Source organism: Psammomys obesus, unplaced genomic scaffold (assembly GCF_907164565.1).
Source record: "Psammomys obesus unplaced genomic scaffold, mPsaObe1.curated_primary_1811, whole genome shotgun sequence".
Taxonomy (NCBI): Eukaryota; Metazoa; Chordata; class Mammalia; order Rodentia; family Muridae; genus Psammomys; species Psammomys obesus.
Window position 1 is genome coordinate 29,130,467 of NW_026590062.1, and position 22,694 is coordinate 29,153,160.

The 22,694-nt window shown below is 36.3% G+C and overlaps 1 protein-coding gene across 2 annotated transcripts in view; it reads right to left on the minus strand.

Moving 5' to 3' along the window:
• The window catches only part of Adk (adenosine kinase), a 432,164-nt gene that overhangs the window by 204,974 nt on the left and 204,496 nt on the right, over window positions 1–22,694 (minus strand). For both annotated transcript variants that reach the window (XM_055605919.1, XM_055605920.1), the window contains exon 6: window positions 19,517–19,625. In XM_055605919.1, the coding sequence (XP_055461894.1) occupies window positions 19,517–19,625 (109 nt within the window). The remainder of the gene's footprint in view (window positions 1–19,516; window positions 19,626–22,694) is intronic.

Here is a 22,694-nt window from a genome sequence, read left to right on the forward strand (position 1 = left end):
GATACCTATTATAAAATAAAGGCGTATGATAAAGATTCTGGTTAACTTCAACATTTCATTGTATTTTCTGCATCTCAAAAAAAAAAAAAAACCAACAATACATTTTCCTCTGACATCACTTTGTTGCTCAAAAGAAGAACTGAAGACGTACAGCAAAAGGAAAACAAAAGACTTTTTTCAAAATATATTGCTGGGTAACAGATTACGTTCAGAAGGTAAACAAAGTAAAAACAGAAACACATGCAGTAAGGAAACATGCTCACACATCTTTCATTTTGGGGGATGCCGAACCCTGTCAACTGAACTGGAGTTTTCACAGCCATGTTCAAACTGTCAGCAGAGAGCTAGCGACAGCTTGGGAAGGCTAACGGTACTCACTCGTCTCTTCCAACGTGAAATTCAGTGACATCACAATGGTAGCCTGAAATCAGGCACATTTGATAAATTAAGGTTCAACTATTCACTGCCCATCATCTCACTGGGTCCAAGGTTAAGATAAACTCCAGGTGTACTGAAGATGATGATGCTTGCACTTAAAGTACCTCCACTTTATGTCCCACATAAACACGGGACAAGAACAGATTTCATGCTTAGTGTAAGAATAAAACAGAATTAAGCCCATCTCACAGAAAGACTGAGCAAAAAAGGATTAACCAGTTTTAACCTCCATGTTGGGGAGAGGTAAAATATTTTCTCTGAAAATTTAACCATAAGTCTACTCTCATAAAAGTTTATGAATCTGGAACTTATGTTATATGTGAAACCCACAAAACTTTATTCCCAGAATTTATTAGATTATGTCTCCAAGCAAATGGTATCCCAGGCTTTTTGGAAGATTCAGGTACAAACACCTTCTCTTTGGAAATATATCACGGACTCAGAAGTACCACAAATACTGAATACAGGTCAACACCCAGGAAAATAGGGCAGTTTGAGTAAATGGAAGCAGAAACAACAGCAAACTAAAAACTGGAAGGTTCTAAATATTAAGCTAGTTTCAGTTGGGAAACAAGATTGATTAATTAAAGGAATTAAAAGAGAGGAGTTTGAAATAAGAAATAAGAGTTTAGCAAAAAGAACAACAAAAAAAGAAAATCATTTTGATAGTAAGAAATAAAAGCAACAGATATAAAAACTCAATGGGTGGTTTAAGAATAGAAATTGCCGAAGACAAAATTGCAGTAATGGAAAGTAGATAACAAAAATGACAAAGGGAAGCTAAGAAATGTGGTAGAACAATTAGGGATATAAAAGCAAGTAAGCTATATATGTATTAAAAAGCAGAGTAATAGCCATACCATGTAGGACAATGGCTACCTCTGGGGTGGAGGGATGCATGGGATAATGAAGGGTACGGAAAGATTAAAAGATATTGACAATCCTTTATCTGAATGATGATGCTGTGTGGTTCAGGATGGCCCAGAATCTCAATTCTTCTGTGACAACCTCTGAGCTGTGTACTATCATGCCCAGTTGAGTGTCACCTTACACGTCCTCTGTATATTTAATAAGACTAAGGTGCCAACATTACTGAATTACTATTATCTAAAGTCAAGAATTTACATGTCCAGAGTGTCCATCATGTGGACTTGTCTGAGATTTTCCTCAAACATGAGGTTGGAAGAAGTACCTCAAAGGAGTCAAATTCCAAATCACTTCAAAATTTCTCACTGGTGACTTTCTCCTTCACTTCTGGCTGGCTCAGTGCTCTTTGGCTTTTAGCCATTATTCCCTTTGTTCTGGAGCTACAAGACCCCCATGCTTCTGTTGTACTTTCCATAGTGGAACCCAAAGCCAGTTATTCTTTCAAGTAGCTCTAGACCCCTTTATTGGATAATGAGGTTTATAAAACTAAATCCGAGTATCTGATTGTTGCTCCTGGAGAGTCACTGTTTCTAGGGTTCCCCAAAGGGACATGCTAGGAAATACATGCATGCACACTAACCCAGGTGAAGGCGCATCTGTAAGTTTTCTGTTTACCCATCTTTACACATTAAAGGTAACATGGAAGCACATGCTACGGCTCATCCTAGCTATGCTACTACATATTTATCTATGACATGCAGTCCTTTTTTGACAACAAGAAACTCAGCCCTCACCATTCATCATTCATTTACTTTATTCCAGTACATAGCCAGGTTAAGAATTACTAACTCATTGAGTTTACTAACTAGCCTACAGTGTTTATGCAACTCTTTTTTCCTTTGGCATTTTTTTTTTCTAGTTCAAACACTATTTTTTTCAGTTACTTAGGGCAGTTCCTTTTCTGCCACTCTTGAGTGAGACTATGTCATACATTTGCAATGTAATTAGATACATTCAACACCATCTGTAGTCTATCGCGAGATACACACATCAAATTTCAGTTCCTTGTGATGCTACAGTTCTACAGCTCTAAGAACTACAGGATAATAATGTGTCCACTTATGGAGCACCATCCAGAACAGTATCCTCACTCCAACAGCTGCCCATCATTTGTCATTTTAAAATCTGACATGACTGAAAAAAAAAAATCTCTGATGAGTAAAATTTAAAGCTACAAGAAAAATATTCCTTATACAATAAACTGAGGAAAATTAATGTTTAATATGTAATTTAGGGTTTATAATATATAAATGTATAGTTGCAGATGATTCTTTACTTAGTTGTTGTTCTTCAGTGCTATTCCATGCTGTGCGAAATAAGAACCCCAGGGTTGTTCAATCAGCAGAGTTGGATTCCAGTACCGTGCAACCAGTTTTTGTAGCACTTTTTCTAAGGCAAAAATCTACAAACTTTTTCTTAAAAAAAACTGAAATTATTTTTCTTTTCTAGAGAGAATATTGAAAATGAAACTCTACTATAATGACAAAAAATAAAATAAAATAAAGACAACTACCTTAGACAATTACTCAACTTGGTTCTATCAATTGTGTAGTCATTAGTTCCTAACAGATATGTTATGATAGCAGCAGCCCATTTTCCCAGATCTAGAGCATTCTGTCAGAAGAACAGTTCCTCCACCAGACTGAGAGTTAGGAGAGAAGTGCTAGCATTCATGATGCCTGCCAGTACTACTTCCCAGACCCTACCATAAGACACCAGTGTTAAGCTTATGTGCTTCACATGAAATTTCAGAACCACATCCCAAAGGCAGAATCATTTGGGTGACGTGATTAACTATGTGCATCTAAGAGGTATAATCTTCCTGCTGCCAGTATCATAATCAGCTGAGGACTTTTAAGTTTTCAGCTTCTCCCCCTGGTGGTAGTATCTAGGTTGGTATCTATTTAGAAAACAAAACAACAACAACAACAAAAAACCCAAATAGTTAGTATCTTAAGGTTTACAGTCACTATATTCAATTATTTGTAGGCAATTTTGGGATAAAGCAGATTTAAATGAAATACAAGCAAATCTCAAAACCCTTCTAATGAAAGCACTCACCTCCTATAGTTCTCTCCCTGTCTTCTCTTTCTTTTCCACAGTGCAATTACACCCATTACATCATTGTAAATTACATGCTGGGGTTATCTCAGTAGGTATCTGCCAAATGTAAAACTTACAGAAGGTCTTCAATGTAATAATGATGTTTTATCATTTTAATTACAAACTCTTTAAAAAACTCCCTAAAGTGTACCAATTGGGGTGGTCTAAATTAACAATATCTTGGTAGCCCAAGGGTAGCAAAACTAGATTGAACTACCAAATTTCATCATCCTTACAGCAGCTGTCTTCCTGCCTCTAGGAGCCGAGTATTTAACAAAGCAGACAGCTTGGCACTGGTGTCTGATTAGCAGCGTGTGCATTGTTAGACAGAGTGTGCTTGGCTCTTCTGTTCCAGGGCTGGATTAGAAGCCTGGAGAGCGGTGGAACTTTATTCTTCAGGCTTCGCAAAAGTAAATAAGTTCTGAATCTTCCCCTGGTGCTACACCTGGAGAACTGATAGGTGCTCTCTTAGTAATGTGCTTTATCAAATATTGCAAAATTTAAATAAAGGCTTTCTAGTATAATATTACAAAGACTGAAATATAACTGTTTAAAAATCACTATGGTTAATCATAATATGTATCAAAAATATTTATTGAAATAGTGCTTTGAATTATATTGAACATAAAAATTAAAATACTGTTTGTGGGACAAAAAGAACGGTCATTTTAGATTATACAAATATTGTATTTCTAAAATATTAAATTTAAAAGATATTCTCCCCTGAACTCGCATGAAGCATACTGGAAATAAAACACTGCCTTACAAGAATAGTATTATTTTGCTGCAGGATCCAAAACATTAAATTATAAAAGGGTGACTCTCATTACCTTTTCACCAGAAATTTCTTTGAAAATTTATTACAAATGATTGCACTTATTGGCAGAGTTCAAAATCAGTAGAGTCCACGCAAACAATCTACTTCAATGCGAAGTACATTCTTTTACTCTATCAAATCCATCGGAGGTAATCAGACTGGATGTTTTATTCAACAGGGCTGAAGAAAATTGTTCTACAATAGGTTAATTCAAAATGGCAGCATAGAAAATGCATCTGTCAGTGGGGATCAAATTACAGGGCAAGCTCCTCTCAATGCTTAGAAAAACAAGTCTGCAGTTCTACAGATTATGTGCCTGTGTGTGTTTAAAGGGGTGGGAAAGGAGCTAAATATCTGAGCTAACCTCCAATTAAAGTCAATCATAAAAACAGCCAATTTAATGAGTGCGGATTTCTTTGGGTAATTATAACACCAACCACTTTTTTCTCTTTTAAATCTGTAATTCTGCCTTCTTGTTATTGCTTGCTTTGTCATTAATCGCCTCAGGACCTTGATTTCCTAGCAACAGACTGCCACCAAACATTTGGCTCCTGTTCAACATTTTCTTTGTGAAAAATGGCACTGCTGTTGCCGCCTGGGCTGCTGCAGCTAGACTGGCTGTGTAAGTGCTCTAATAATGTATTCTACTGAAAAAAAAAATCACATGATACAGGGTGCGACGACTGAGCTCAGTTAATTACTGAGCTGGGAAGTTTATCTACAATCTAAAAGCTGTGCTGGGGGAGGGGGCTACAGGATTAAAAATGCATGCCTTCCATTATTAATAATTTGAAGGTAAGAATTTTCAAAGAAATGTTTTATTTTGAGGTATATAAGTTTATTAAGGATCAGGTACAAGAGACCAAGGTCCTTAAAATGCTGCTTGATGATTTCTTTTTCTACAAAATAGCCCCTAACTCACAAAAGGATTGCAGAACAGTTTGCTGCAATTTAAGAAAGCAAATTAACCTATGTATCTGTCAGCTGTTGTCTTTTCTACTTAAGGCAAAATCATTTGTATATGTAAATACGCTATATGAGAGGGTAAGAGTTTTCATTCACAGCATGAACAGTACATACTGAGAACACAGAATATTCAAAATATTGTGTTTTGGTATATTGTACACTCAAGTAAATATTTAATAACCCATGATAAGAGTAAAGATGTTTATCCTTATTTGTGAAATGATTCAATTGGGACTGAAGAAAATCAGGCCTCATGATTAGAAACCCTGTAATAAGGTAGCATAATGTGCTTTTCTTCTCTTTCTTTCTTTCTTTTCTTTTTTTTTTTTTTTTACTGGGCAGATTTATTAAGATTTTTCATGTCTTAGAAATACTGCCACCCCTAGTAATGATAGTTATGGAAATTAACATGGCATGTCAGCTATGGTTCACTGAAGCCTGGCTTTATAAGACTGGCATGTTTCAGGACTGCTGTCAGGATATGATAATTTAATATACCCAAGAGTGCACTAAGTATTATGGAAGCATCTGTGAAACTAATAAGCCAGTGGACAGACTGATTCTCACCAGTGTCTACACACTGTGTAACAAACTCCCTACAAACTGCAGTCTCAGTTCAGCTCATCTGAGGAAGTGAAAATACTAGAGTGTACTTCAAAAACTCACAGTCATTACCCTTGACACACTGATATAAAATGAGATTAGGGAAACTCTATAGAGAATCACTAAGCACTAAAATGTCACTGATTATTTTCAAAATATGTACATGCTTTTTAAAAATGAAAAGGAATTAGAGACATTAGATGTTTAAAGAATGTGTTTATTGCTGACAGTAACTCACACTGTTTCACTATTGAGTTTGATCCCATACTTTAGTATACTTTTACAAAAAGAATTCTTGTTGGCTTAACAAAGGAAATACACATTCACACACGCCCATCAATTTTAGAACTTAAAATTCAATAAACATTAGTAATTACTACACAGCCATATCAAAATATCAAAAACTGAGGAATGTTAGCTGATTTTTACCAGTAAAATATTTTAGTCTATATTCAGTTAATTGCAAATCTCAAATTAAAGACACATTAAACCTAGAAGCCACACAAATGTGAAAAACTTAGCCAAGGGCTTAAATGAAAACTATGTGGTGTTTGCTAACTTCATTACATGTATGTCAATCTGAAAAAGATGAACTAACAACATTGATAGCTTAGTCTCATATTCACTATTTCTGACATACTATTTAAAAATGGGCTAAATTCTTCACAGAATTAATTAAAACAGAAGTAAATGCCTTAAAAGATTAAGTCACTCAAAGAGTGATTAGGATAGCAAATGAGCAGGCTGGGGATAAGGGTGCTAGGAAAAGGGGAGTTAGAGAAAAGCAACCGAAGGTATACCACAGCTTCAGAAGCACACCTACTAGAACCTCTACAGGACAAGAGGAGAGGAAGTCGGAGAAGTAACATTCTGTCTTTCAGAAATATTCAACGACTTAGAATTTGCTAATGCCTTTAGTGACAGCAGAACAATATTAGTGAAAAGGAGATTATGAGTAAGTTCAAAAAGTCTAGAGCTTTAAGGACCTGTAAGCAAGGAGGCCAAACAACAAAACACCATAGTGAATTCAAGATCATAGACTCAAAAGATACCTATCTACAAAGAACCCAAGCTGTTCTGATAATGACCAAAGGGATATATAAATACACATAAAAACATGTCTTCCACAGTAAGGACCGGAAGGAAGAGGGCTGTTCACCTTTTCCATTCTATTTTACCAATTAAAAATTTAAAACCCCACATAACTCCATTTATCACATTTTTACAGAGATAAGGAAAAAAAAAAACCTGTCATTTTAAGAATGAACAAACTCAGGGGGCTGGAGAGATGGCTCAGCAGTTAAGAGTACTGTCTGCTCTTCCAGAGTCCTGAGTTCAATTCCCAGCACTCACACGGTGGCTCACAACCAGCTATACTGGGATCTGACATGTAGTTGTATATGGGGATAGAACACTCATCAACATACAATAAATAAATGTGAAAATGAACAATCTCTAAAACATGAATTATATACTGAAGAAATAAAGTAGAATAAAAGTTTAAGGGATCTTCTCTAGAAGACTTGCAGTAGAGAAATAATAGGAAGGAACAAATGACTAAAACATACATATCACTTCCATTATATTTGTCAACCAACAAAGACAAACATTGTCTGACTAGAAATAATGGAATTATTTGTAGTATGACACTTGGACACTAATGAAACTATAATTAGAGAATGTAGAGAGCAGATGAAATCCAGGAACATTGCTAACGGAGACTATATGTCTTTAATATGATATAAATGTTCTAAAATTAGATTATGGTGATGACTGCAGAACTCTATAAATATACCAACATCCATTGAAATGAATATATTAAATGGGCATATATAATGGCACATAGGTACTGTAAAAAAGCTGTTAAAATTGATTGAATTCCACTTGTCTGAAGGACAGAGACAACAGAAGTTATTGATTAAATCATATAAAAATTTTATAACATGCTCAGTAAATATGGTGGAATACAAACTGCCAATATTCAGGGCTAATTTTTTTCATTCAATTTATATACCTTTTCAAAGATAAACAAATATCCCATAATAATATATATTGTCATAATTTTTATGCATTTTCTCTCTTGATATTTATTACAGAGATTCAGTAAACAGTTGATTTTCTCAAGTTATTACTTGCTGCTCTATAATACTAAACGTAAATAGAAGCAAAAATATGTAAGTGGATGATTTGCTAATTAATTTGGGGTCCTATGTGTACACATATGCTTATTTTCTTACAAATGAAACTAGTACACAGCATGATTTCCAATTTCACATGAAATTCTATTTCCTCATTATAATGCCATAAGCCCACAATCCTAAAGCTTCTAACTTTATATCTTTAGCGTCTATGTTTTTACAACCAAAACTACCTTACTTCTTTTAATTAGGTAGTAATATTATTGTGTTAATTGACTATTGACACACTAGTACATATTTTCTTTTCTTAATGGTAGTTTTACTTCTGATAGTTGTCAGAAGTTACAAAAAATCACAGGCATGAAAATTCATCTAACTTGAAAATCTGTATCTACTAAAGAGATCAGCAGGTATTTTTCTAAGAAAATGATATGGACAGAATTTAGCTTGCTGAGAGGCTGTGGCTGTAGCTCAAATGATAGGGAGCTTTGCATTGTGTGCATGAAGCCCCGTGTCATAAACTGGTCATGCTGGTGTAAGTCTACCACCCCATTGGTGGGAGGTAGAGGCTAAAGGATCAAAAGTTCAAGGTCATTCTCAGTGGGGGAAAAGGATTTAACTCACTATGAGATGAAGGCCAGCCTGGTCTACAAAGCTAGTCCAGGACAGCCAAGGCTACACATTCTTGAATAAATCAAAAATAACAGAACCTCAGGCCAATCTGATGAAGAAAAGTCCCTCTTACTCTAGCTGTGTCATCCTGACAAACAATTGGACTACACGTGTTTTTTTTTAGATCTCTTCTCTCTCTCTCTCTCTCTCTCTCTCTACACACACACACACACACACACACACACGTAAACATGTACAGATATATAGCTAAGAATAGAAATAATTAACTTCTTTTGCTTCTGTTTTTTCGAGATAGGGTTTCTCTGTGTAGCCTTGGCTGTCCTGAAACTCACCCTGTAGACCAGGCTGGCTTGGAACTCTCAAAGATCTGCCTCCAGAGTGCTAGAATTAAAGGCGTGTGCCACCACTGCACAATAATTACCTTTTCTCACATTATGTACTATGTTACATTCATGTTGGAGTTTATAATTTGTGTTGTTATGTAAAGAGATCTCAGCTCAGCACATTAACTTCTAAACCCTGCACAGGTGGGATGCAGGCGTCCTGTCAGGCGCACACTAACGTGAAACAGACGAAACAAACAACCCCATCTACTTAATTTCATTTATCCATTCACTTTTTGTTTTGGGATGTGGAGATACTGTGCAGCCTCTTGAAACCCTGAGTTCATGTGATCTTATATCTTAATTTGGTTTCTATTGCTGTGATAAGGAACGTGAACAAAAGCAACTTGAAGAGGAGGTGGGGTTACACTTCCTACCACCATCCATCATGGAGGGAAGTCAGGGCAGGGACCCAAGCAAAGACCTAGAGGAAGGAGCTGAAGTAAAAGCCAAAGGGAATGTTGCTTACTGGCCTTGTTATCTACTGCTCACTCAGTTTGTTTTTTATATAATCCAGGACCTCCCCCAGATCAAGGCTAGCACTGCCCACAGTAGGCTAAACCCTCATTAAATCAACTATTAATCAAAACTGTTTTACAGACTTGCCCTCAGGCCAATGTGATTGAGAAAAAATTCCTCTTACTACGTTACTCTAGCTGTGTCACACTGACAAACAGTTGACAGGACATCTCAGCCTCTAGAGGCTAAAGATTATTGTCATACATCTGTATGTCTGACCTATTATTCTAATTTTTAAAACGTAGTACATCTTAAGGTTACCTGCAAGGCCATTTTCAGATACGAGCAGTTAAGCCCTAGAAGCACAGGAAGCAGTCCAGAATCAGACACTCAAAAAAACTAGAGTTAAAAAAAATTTCAGGAATAAATCTACACAGTAAATACCAATTTGACCAAGGCAATGGAAATTTTAGCACATAAAAGTACAAAAACTGGTATCTGGGGTAAAAGGTCAAGTGTAGTTCAAATGTCCCACCCTTTAATAATCTCAGAAGAATATTACAAAAATTAATTACTAAATTTTAAGAGGCGCTTTGAATCCTATTTAAATGTTTTATAGAGAAGTATGACTTATATTTAATCAATTATCATTTACAGGATATCTTAAATTTTAAAAAAAGATCCATTAGTTCAACTTCTCTGCCAAAGTATATTATTATGAGTATAGTCTTCAAATGATGGTATTAAAAAGCTTTGCTATGGTCTAATAAGGTTAAAACAATGAATTCAAGTAAGAGTCTATAAATTAATAACGCCTTGCTAGATTTTGAAGAGAAGGAAAGCAAATCTTAACATACATTAAGCAATATTTGTGTTATTTTTCTCTTCATATTTTTCAGTTTTTCTTAATTATGATATGACAGATACATTTGCTTTCACAGCTACTGTTCCCAAATCTTTCATAATAAAAAGAATAGCAGGTTACACATTTTAATCTGGAACATAATCAAGATGATGGATCCATGTATAATCATGCATCAGCTTAAATGCATTTTTCAGAACATTCTGCAAAAAGGTAAGTTCTTAAAAACAGCAATTGTACACTTCAGCACATACACATTCTAACATTTTATCCAATGTTGGCAGACCAATGTACAAACCCTAGCTCCTGTATTCTAGGATAGGCTCAAGCTGACTATGTCGTCAAGAACGACCTTGAACTTCTGATACTCCTGATTCCTCCTGCAAGTAAGCACAACTACATGTGTGCTAGTAGACATGCATTCTACCAACTGCTATATCCCCAGCTAAAGAATTTCCTTAAAAACAAACAAAAACCAACCTACTTACTTACAAGGTGCCACCATGTTGTACAGAATAGTCTTGAACTTGTGAATCTCCTGTCGCAGCCTTGAGTAGATGAATTAGAAACACCTACTAACTGCTCCTGGTTGTCCTTAAAGCATAAAACTGCTAAGCCTGGAATCTGATAAATTCTTCTTTGTTAAAGATTGTTTGATTTTATATATATCTATGAATGTTTTGTCTGAATGTACAAATGAGCACTATGCCATTTCTCTTGCAATGCTCTTGGTGGCACCAATCCAGGGAACTAGAGTGAAAGCTATCTGTGAGCCACTGTGTAGGTGTTGGAAACTAAACTTGAGTCCTGCATATGAATAATGTCTTTAAACGATGAGCCATCTCTCCAGTCCTCTAATTTGTTCTTTTTTTATTTTTATTAATTACACTTTATTCCCTTTGTATCCCCCCCATAAGTCCCTCCCTCTTCCAGTCCCTCCTTTCCTCCCCCTTCTCCACGCATGCCCCTCCCCAAGTCCACTGATAGGGGAGGTCTTCTCCTTCCTTCTGATCCTAGTCTATCAAGTCTCATCAGGAGTGGCTGCATTGTCTTCTTCTGTGGCCTGGTAAGGTTGATCTCCCCTCAGAGGGAGGTGATCAAAGAGCAGGCCAATCAGTTCATGTCAGAGACAGTCCCTGTTCCCATTACTGTGGAACCCACTTGGACAATGAACTGTCATGGGCTAGATCTGTCTTTGCAGGGGTTCTAGGTTATCTCCATCAATGGTCCTTGGTTGGAGTATCAGTCTCAGAAAAGACACCTGTGCCCAGATATTTGGTTCTGTTGCTCTCCTTGTTGACCTCCTGTCCTCTCCAGGACTTACTATTTCCCACTTCTTGCATAAGATTCCCTGCGCTCTGCCCAAAGGTTGGCCATAAGTCTAAGCATCTGCTTTGATACCCTGCAGGGTAGAGTCTTTCAGAGGCCCCCTGCGGCAGGCTCTTGTCCTGTTCTCTGTTTTCTCCTTCTGATGTCTATCCTCTTTGACTTTCTGAATGGGGATTGAGCATTTTAGCCAGAGTCCTCCTTCTTGCTTAGTTTCTTTAGATGCACAGATTTTTGTAGGTTTATCCTACTAGTTCTTAATAGTTTATTTTAAACTTGGAAACTTCTCCAGAATAATAATTTATTAGAAATAATGCAAAATTTTCTATATAAAACCATACTATACTGACAATAGAATTGAAACAATAAAAATATAACGAAAGTTATTACATTGGTAAATATGCATATATGAACAATAATATCTTAGTAAAGAGCTTTCAGATTTATTTTGAAATTATAAAGGATCTTTACAGAATCTAGACTATTTTGGCAGTGTTTCTGAGATTGAAACAACCTGAGCACAAACCAAAGGCTATTTTGTTATCACAAATTTTGAGTTCCGTTTCCAATAAAAACTTTGTCTAGTATTCTGATACTCTAATAGGTGAAGGAAGAAGAAAGATAATTTAGGGACAACAACAAGGAAAAAATCAACACCCGAAACAAATAAAAAAAAAAAGTGCAGCTGAAGTTGAATATGATGTTCCAGAAAAAGTCAATACAGAATGAACATGGAGATAACACATGTTCAGTTATTAACAGGTCAAATTCAAAGAAAAATTATTTGGGTAACCTTGTAGGACAAGCAAATAATCTAAAGAGAGAGAGAAAGTAAAACAGCAACAAAAGACAGGGAAAATCAAAGTAGGGCTCTGTGTTGAAGGAGTAACAGAACGATGAAGCTAAAGTTAGAAAACAAGGCACGGAAACAACTGCAATGTTCCCAAGCTCACAGCTGGCCTCTGTCGTGTGCACACTTTGTATCTCAGACAATGGAAAGGTTCAGAGATGAAGACTATGCCGAGGGGACCACGGCTGCCAGTGCTGTCACCACTACCATCACCACCACCACCACAAATATAAAAACAAGGAACAACCAAAACTCTCCATCCCTAATCCCAACCAGCAAAACCAGAGTTGACAAAAAAACAAAACAAAACACCAACCAACCAATCAATCAATCAATCAAACAAACAAACAAAAAACAGCTGGTAGTCTGAGACACCAGAAGTTACAGATGACAAACCAGAAAAAAAAAAAAATCTAGAACAGTGTCCCTCTGCCTTTTAGTTAGTTTGGCTAAGGGTTTGACTATCTTGTTGATTTTCTCAAAGAAACAGCTCTTGGTTTTTTGATTGTTTGACTTGTTCTCTCTATTTCTAATGTATTGGTTTCAGCTCTGAGTTTGATTATTTCCAGCTGTCCACTCCTCTTGTGTGCGTCTGCTTCTTCTTCTTCTTTTTTTTTCTTCTAGTACTTTCAGGTGTGCCATTAGATTGTATGAGCTGCCTTGAATTTCTTTCTGAAGGTACTTAGTGCTATGAACTTTCCTCTTAGCACTGCTTTCATTATGCCCCATAAGTTAGGGTACGTTGTACCTTCATTTTCATTAAGTTCTAGGAAGTCTTCAATTTCTTTTTTCCCTGGCCAAGGTGTCATTGAGTACAAAGTTGTTCAGTTTCCATGTGTGTGTAGGCTTCTTGTAATTTCTGTTATGGTTGAGATATAGTTTTAGACCATGGTGGTCTGATATGATACAAGGGATTATTTCAATTTTCTTGTATCTGTTGAGGCTTGCTTTGTGCCCGACTATATGGTCAGTTTTGGAGAAAGTCCCATGAGGTACTGAGAAGAAGGTATACTCTTTTGTGTTCGGGTGAAAGGAGGACATGACAATAGACACTGAGAAAATCCAAAGAATCATTAGGTCCTACTTCAAAAGCATAAATGCAACAAAATTTAAAAATGTAAACAAAATGGACAATTTTCTTGATAGATTCCACCTGAATCAAAATCAGGTAAATACATTAAATAGTCCTATATTTCCCAAGGAAATAAAAGCTGTCATCAAAAGCACCCCATCCAAAAGAAGCCCAGGGCCAGACGGTTTCAGAACAGAATTCTACCAGACCTTCAAAGAAGAGTGAACACCAATACTCTTCAAACGATTCCAGAAGGAACAATATCTAACTCATTCTATGAAGCCACAGTTACCTTGATACCTAAACCGCACTATCTCCTTATCTCTTCAACATACTTCCTGAAGTCCTAGCTAGATCAATAAGAAAACTAAAGGAGACCAAAGAAATACAAATTGGAAAGGAAGAAGTCAAAGTATCACTATTCACAGATGATATGAAATGTGGTTGCTGGGAATCGAATTCAGGACCTCTGGGAAAGGAGCCAGTGCTCTTAATTGCCAAGACATCTCTCCAGCCCCACACAAGTTTTCTTAAGAATGGATTCATTGGTACTTTAAAGTGGAATATACTGTGGCATGTTGTTGCATGATGATAAGATAGCAAATAACTTCCCCAGTCTTGTCGGAACCACCTGGTCATCATAATATAAAAAGCTGTCTTCAGATGTTACCAAATGTCCCTAAGGGACAAAAATGCCACTGGTCAAGAGCCAATGTCATAAATAAGTACTAATCTTGGACAGACCTAAAAAAAAGTGCAAGATTTCAAAGCACAATAATTATAAATAATTGTATCCCAGAATCAACCTTGATAAGATTTGCAATAATACTATAGATAGATATCACATAGTACACAAATGTGAATCAGATGAATACACCTCCTATTCAGGAAGGGTAGAGCAAGCACTCAAACTGCTCTCAAAATAATGTATGTGTTGGAGTTGATAGAGAATGTTCCAGAAATTATTTTAATTATATACATCAGTTGTTTTAAACCTTCCTAATGCTGTGACCCTTTAATAAAGTTCCTCATGTTTTGGTAATCCCCAACGATAAAATTATTTTTGTTGTTACCTCATAACTTTAATTTTACTACCAGTATGAATTATAAAGTAAATAGCTGATATGCAGGATATCTGATATGCGACTCCCAAAGGAGTTATGACCCACAGGTTGGGAACCACTGCTTTATATATTCTAAAAGTTAGGCAAAGAGAGGCAATAATTACAATTCTCAACTCAGTTTTCAGATACAAAAACAGCACTGCGATTTAAAATACATTAGATAAATTCATGATAGTTTAGATATTACAAAAGAAAACACTAGTGAACATGGAGGTGCCACACAAAAAAAGTGGCTAAAATAAAAGACAAAGAGAAAAAAGAAATTAAAGAAAGGAACAACAGTGAACTATATGAAACACTGTCCAATGGTATGACGACACAAAAAAAAAAAAGTCTGCAGACCTTAGAGCTGAAAAAATCCCAGATGTGATACCAATTCTAATGCTGCAGCTCAAGAACCTTAAGGAAATTTCAAGGCAAACATATGAAGGATATACTAGAATATAATCATTAAACTATGAAAACCAGTAATAAATGAAAAAATATAAAGAGTAAGGGGTAAAGGGAGGTAAAAGATGATTAATAAGGAGCAACCAAAGCAAGGAACTGCTGTCTTATCAAGAACATTCAAGGAAGAAGAGAGTGTGCAATGGCTTTCATGAAATGAAAGAAAAATAAAATTGCCAAGCCAAAAGTATGTGCAGCAAAAATACTACTCACAACTAAATATAAAACAAAGATGTTTTCAAACCTGGATGCTAAAAGCATTTATGACCAATACATCCAAAACAAGAATTGTTAAAGAATGCGCTCTTAGGCAGAAGAAAAATGATGCCAAATGGAAACCGAACTCTAAGGAAAAGGGATGAAGAACACTAGGATGGCAATTACATTTATAAATGTATTTTTTATTTCTCATTATTTAGTTATCTTTAAAAAGATATAACTTATACGAAATAATGTGATAGGGTTTGTAAAATATTTAAGTAAGAACTGAAGAGATGGATCAGATGTTAAGAGCACCGGCTGCTCTTCTAGAGGTCATCAGTTCAATTCCCAGCACCCACATGGTGGCTCAAAACCATCTATAGTGAGATCTATATACACAGTAATAAATAAATCTTAAACAAACAAACAAAACATGTAAGTAAAATGTGCATCATGGATTATATACTAACAACCTATTTAAAAACAAACTACAATGTAACAGTGGCTGCAGAAATAAAAATGGCAACATAGTTATTTCAAGGTTCTCACACTATAAGAGAACTCATATCAATCAAAAACAGATTTTGATGAGTGAAAGATGTGTACTATTAAACTCTAAAACAGCAGGGAGAGAGAAGGAAGAAGAGAAAGGGAGAGGTGGCAGAGAAAGAAACAGAGATAGAAGAAAAAGAACACGTGGAGATAAAAATACTAAACCAACACAAAACGACAGGAAAGAAGCAAAAAGGATACAGAACAGTGAGGAAAACTACAAAGACACACTCAATTATATCGATCACATTCAATAGAAATGGTATACAAATTCTAATTAAAAGGTAGACAATGTCAGTCAGGTAGGACAAAATAAGACCCAACTATCTGTTTCCCACAAGATACACACTTTAAATGTAAGGAAGTTCAGAGTGAAAGGGAAACAAAGGTATACCAGGATACCAAGAATCAAAACAAAGCCGTGGTGCTGGAAGAGCTGGCTCATGAGATAGGAAGGCTTGCTGTTGCTAGTGCTTCATGGCTTTTTGTAACTAACTCTGCCTGATCCTAAGATCTTTTCTGGTCTCCATCAAAGTCCATGCTCAAACAGATACTCATATATTCATGTGTAATTAGAATTTCTGAAAAAGTCCAGTTATATTATGTGAATATGTTTTTGTTTTAATCCCAGGTATGGGATAGGGGGCTGCTAACTATGATTTGTCTTATGCTTTAAGAGGGGTGTGGTTTTGCCAGCTGCAGATACTTTCTGGGTGTGTGACTTTGGAATTCTGGGAACTTTTCAGAGAGGATAAATGCCAGAGCCCCTACTGGGGCCCGGATACTGGAAAAGAGGCTACTGCTTCCCCTATGTTGCTGTCGGCTGGTTGCAGTTTGTTGAGATTTATTAAGTGGTCACATGGACAAAGAAACAAAAAGAAATTGAATATCCTGATGGCCAAGGTCAAATCTGCACCAGGGAACCAACATGCCCCTTAATCAGCAGGGAGTAGTCAAAATAAATCTACCTCACCTTTCCCCTCTAGCTTTCTCTCCTACCTACTTTTGGGGATGGGAAGGGTAGTAGATAAAAGAACCCAATAAAGTAGCCCCCAAAAGCCCACCTACACACATGCACATAAAACCAAAAATAATTCTTTAAAAAACAATAGTAAGCTGGCTATATGAATGCCAGACAATAGATTCCAGGGCAAAATATATTACTAAAGATTAATAATATACAATAATAAATGGATCAAATACTCAATTCAGTATACTACTAAAGATGAATAATATACAATAATAAATGGATCAGATACTCAGTTCTACATTTTAAGTATATTGGATGTCCACTAAAAGGCATAGCATCCTGGCGTGGGGTACACACATATACTCTCCACTATGGAGGCAGGAGATAGAAGATAGCACTGGCTATATGGAAAGTTAGAAGGCTAGGGAAAAAGTTAGCTGGCCATTGTGCCTCCCACTGTAAACCAATCACTTAGGAGACTAAAGTGAGAGGATCACTTGAGTTCAAGGTTAATCCAGGCTACATACTGAATTTTAGGCTACCTTAGGTCACATAGTAAGACTGTAACAAAAACAAGTAAGGGGTGGGGGTTGGGAGAGATGAAGGGAGGGAAAGAGGGAGAGGGAGATAGAGATCCATCTTTCTGAAATAAATCGATATATATGGATAGAGATAGGTTTGTCTGGCAATGCAAAGGACTTTCAAACAACAGAGCAGCACTAAAACACTAAGAGCAACAGCCACAGTTACATTGCGCTGCAATCCATTTTGATGATTCTTCTGGTTAAATATTCTATACAAAGTTTAAAAATAAACAAAATTTTATTAATTTGACCGGAATTATTCATTGTATAACTTACATTAAACTATACTTCTGTATAACTAGTACCTTAAATTTTATCCACCAAGTTTATGCAGATGGTTAATGGTATGTAATCACGTAAGGAATGAGCTGTTAGGCCAGACAGATGGCTCAGCGGTAAGGTGCTCGCCACCAAGTCTGACAACCTGACCTGTACGCCTGGAACAGGCAGTGGAAGGAAAGAACTGACTCCAGTAAGTTGTCTTCTAACCTCCACACGGGCTCTCTGGCAGTCACAGGCACATATGTACACACCCACACCACCCCACAACACAAATAAATACTTGGAGAGGCTCAGTGTCATTTTAAAAACAATAAATTGTGATGTCTGCAAGTTCGGTCTTCAGTGTTCTGCAACAGTCCCATTATTCACTAACTGTTAACTAGATCCAGGCCACTGTATAATTGCTACACTACTCTCGCATACTCATTATCATTAGACTTCCAAGCAGGCGCATTCTCCACTTGATACTATTTATTACATAATACAGAGAACTGCAATTTTCAGGTTAAAGTATTTTTTCATCAGAATACACTTCCATTTTAATAGTCAAATAATACACATATACAATGCTAAATTTTGGGTGACATATTATTTGAAAATCATACTTTTATACACCAAATGACCTGAAATAGCAGTGAAATGATATACTGATGTGATACATATTTACAGTTCAAGAATTTGGGAGGACAAATTAAAAAGATCAGAATTACGACCAGCCTAGACTACATAGTGCGATCCTGTCTCAAACAAATAAAAAACTATACTACAAAAACACACTGTCTAATCCTTAAAAAAAAAAAAAATATTTTTTAAAAAGGATTAAAATAAAATAATAGGAATTTTTGAATTCTAGAAATGGTTTTCTCATATACCAGCTGAAGATGTAGTATTGCTTTCCATTATGTAGTCCCATGTAAGCATTTATGTGACAAAGGGGTAGCAACTGCTATACAGAGAAATCAATAGTATATTGTAAAGCTTAGAGCAGTGCACATAAACATGCTGCAGGAGACATTAACACTAGACTGAAATAAATAATTATATTTTCAATAAACACATGGCTACAGGATAATCGATCTCAAACATGCCCTCCCAGCTGTTTCACACAGCTCAGAAGAAAGGCAGCAGCTGTCTGTCCAAACTGAATGGCCTGACACCCTGTTACAAAGTAATAGGTATATATACTCCTGTCTCTGCAGCCATGTTTAGCTCAAGGTCATCGTGGGGTGATTAAGTCAAGAGAACTTTTAGTGTACTTTTGAGAAAGTAATTCTTAACCAATTATTTTTATGTCAGAGAGATTAACTCAAATTATATGCTGCCCTATTTCCAGATTTAAGAGATTTGCCACAATCAATGTTTCTGAAATAATAAATTAAAAGGTGTCATGCTAATTACTATTAGATAAATAGCAATTATGATTTTTTAGGCAAATAAACTCAAACTGTTAGCAGTGCATACTTATATTACTACTGTTTCACACAATGCTCATATCATTTATAATAAATTGCCAATAATGTTTGTAAAACGACTTCAAAATATCTAAAGAAATGGATTTAACAGCGCAGAAATCCATGTGACTGAGAAGTTATTTATAATATCATCAAGGCAGTAGACTTGAAGCTGGTAACACAAATTACATACCCATGAAGATTATATTTCTCTGTGTAATTATTAAAAGTGAATCAAGCCTATGCAAGAGACAGGCACACTGCCTGCAGGGTTAGGTAAAGGGTGTATCAGCTGACGGCTACCACTTGTCTGTGAGCGAGCACTTACCGCGATGTAGTAAACTCTGGCTTTTTCTACCAACATCCAGTTCTTCTCCAGATCAAGGTGCTTTTCCTTTTTATAACAATTGGCAGCAGCAAGGTTGGCAACAAGGGACCTAAAAACCCAAGAAAAAGGAAATACATGTGATTTATAAAAGATTAAAAACCTTGTCAGTTATTCTATACAGAAAGAAATTCTTCAAAAGCTGATATTCATGATGGTAAGACTGGGGTATGTGAGATGCCTTTAAGACAAGAGACACGCTAACAGCAGTACCTAAATTTCTAAGGCTGTACCTGAGTTTGTTTTTTTTTTTTTAACTCCCAAATACAGTCTGCTTTGTATATATTAATAGAATTCAAAATGCAGTTAAGAAACAGGCGACTAGGTCATTCTGAAATAGGAAATCTATATAAACCAAAATTTCATTTTTATGGTGGAAAATATCTTTAATATGACCTACAGACTATACTTGACGAATTTAATACTTTAAGAGCCCAATATGGGATTAATTTCATAAAACACATATAAAAATGTAGATCATATTTACTGTGAGGAATAAATTTGCAACTATTACCTTTTAAGGACTGGAATTAATTAGAATCAGTTTTTATAGCTGAAAACTCCTGTGCAATGTTGTTTTATAGCTGGAAAATTTAACAGGCATACTAGATGCAAAATCTGTCTATTAAGTGCTATTGAAATTGCTTACTTTTAAACCAACAATTCAATTTATTGAAATAAAAAAATTATACTTCAGATAAATAAATACATAAATACTTCTTCATTCAGACATAAGATTGGTTAAATTATTTGGCATTTTTTTTCTAGTTTTAAAAATTAAAACAGTAACAATCATGTTCTATAAAATAATGACTTCAGCGTTTGAGACTTGTGATGTTTAGTTACACTATCTGAAAGAAAAGTTTGTCTTCCAAAACAATTTTCCATTCATCCTTATTTTAATTTATTCCTCAATGATACATCTGTTTATATTGAATAAAAATAGGAAAATGAGAAATTTTAACAATACACTCAAATACAAATAATTTTAACACAAATATAAAAAGCACTATCGTTCTTTCATTTGGTGCTAGGGAATGAACCTGCTCCTAACATACAAACAACCTAATCACAACGCAGGAATTTTTCATTATAACACTTTCTTGCAAACTTTTATTTTAATCACAAAAATGTATTTGAGTTCTATGTTTTATTACCAGAAACTAGCTTAAAAAAAAAAGCCTACCAATCCTATCAGGTTTTAGGACTTATGTTATGAATTAGAGTGACCTGTCCCCTCCACCCCCCAAATTTAGAGTTCTCACATTTTTTTCTTAAATTCCAGACCAGGTCTCATGTACCCCGGGCTGAGTCTGAATGCACAGTGTAGCAGAGGATGGTAATGAACTTATGCTTCTTACCTCTAGGACTGTGAACACACATTACTATACCATGCTTACTCAGTGCTAGGATGGAAGCTGGGGATTGTACAACCCAGAGGGCCCTTTACAACCCTGCTCCATCCCCATCTTACCAACACGGGGCAGCAAAACCACAATACTGGTGGGCAAATTGAGTTTTTGACCTCCATGAGCCCTAATAATTTTTCTTTAAAATAGCAATTTAGTATATAAAGACAATTTAACAATTTTATTCTAGCCTTGTTATGTCAGAAGCAAAACTTGAACCATCTATTATTAATGGGAAACCCATACTTGAAGAAAAAATTTCTAGCTGGGGTGGTAGCACATTCCTGTAATCACAGTACTCAGGGAGGCAGAGGCGGGCGGATCTCTGTGAGTTCAAGACCAGCCTGGTCTACAAAGTGAGCCCAGGACAGCCAAAGCTACACAGAGAAACCCTGTCCCAAAAAAACAAAACAAAACAAAACAAAAAAATGGATAAAATTCCTTTTAGGAAAGCTCCAAGAGGCAAAGCTTGAAACAAGTACATCGAAATAGTGTATAGCTGAATCTACAGATACCTTGGTTTAATAATGAATAATTTAATTGAGACCTGAAAATGATCAAGTTTTCCTAATCTCTCTCTCACACACAAACACATGCACATGCATGCACGCACAAAATAAACAAGCAAACAAAATAAACATGTTTAGAAAAAGATCTGCAAATTACTTTGGTCCCCTAATTATTCTTGAAAGTTTTATGTTAGATATTTTATGACTACTGTCCACACTGATCCTCAGCACCCAGATTTGTGTAAGGTCCTAATATGATCCTGTTGGAGGTATGCTGGAAGCCAAAACAAGGAAGGTGAGACAGGGAATTGTCCTAATTTTCTTTCTATTTGTGGGGTAAACACCACACCAAGAAAAACTTGTGGCAAAATGGGTTTATGTGGCTTACACTCCCAGGTCACCATCCATCACCTAGGGAAGAGAGGGCAGGAACACAGCAGCAGGAACTAAAACAGATGATGGAGGAACACTGTTGACTAGATCGCTTCCCCAGGTTTGGTCTCAGAAAGCTCAGGACCAGCTGCCTAGGGCGGAACTGCCAGTAGTGGGCTGTGTCCTCCCAAATCAATCATTAGTTGAGAAAATGCACCACGGAAGCCCTATAAGTTAATCTGAGGGAAGTATTTTCTCAGTTGAAGTTCCTTTCTTACCAAATGACTCTATCTATGTCAAACTGAGCTTGTTTGGAGGTTCTAGCAGGGAAGTGCAGCTACTCGTTTACCTTTGGCTGGAAACCTGTCCTTGTCTATTCAGAAAAGCTCCTCCTCTTCGACCAAGCATGCAACTTCAGGAGGGACACACATGGAGCAGGGAGGGAGGAAGGGGACACAGCCTAGCCAGCCAGATCAGCCCAATCAACCCTGGCAAACAATGGGATGACAGATGTCGCAGCCAGATCGCCTTCACATCATCTTATGTCAAACTGAAAAACCTTACCAGCAGGATGGATCAGTATAAAAAAACAGCACAAAAAAATGGCGGACAAATTACATATTTATAAGTATAGAGGACCCAGCCAGACCTGGGACACCTATAAATTTGACACTGTGGAAGGCAGAAGTATAAGGATAGACACAAGTTTGAATTTGGTTTGGCCTATATAGCAAATTCCAGGACAGGACAGCCAGGGCTGTACCTCCAGACCCTGTCCCAAAAATCAAACCAGCCAAACCAAGTACGAAGAATGAAAGTTTTGTAGGGGAT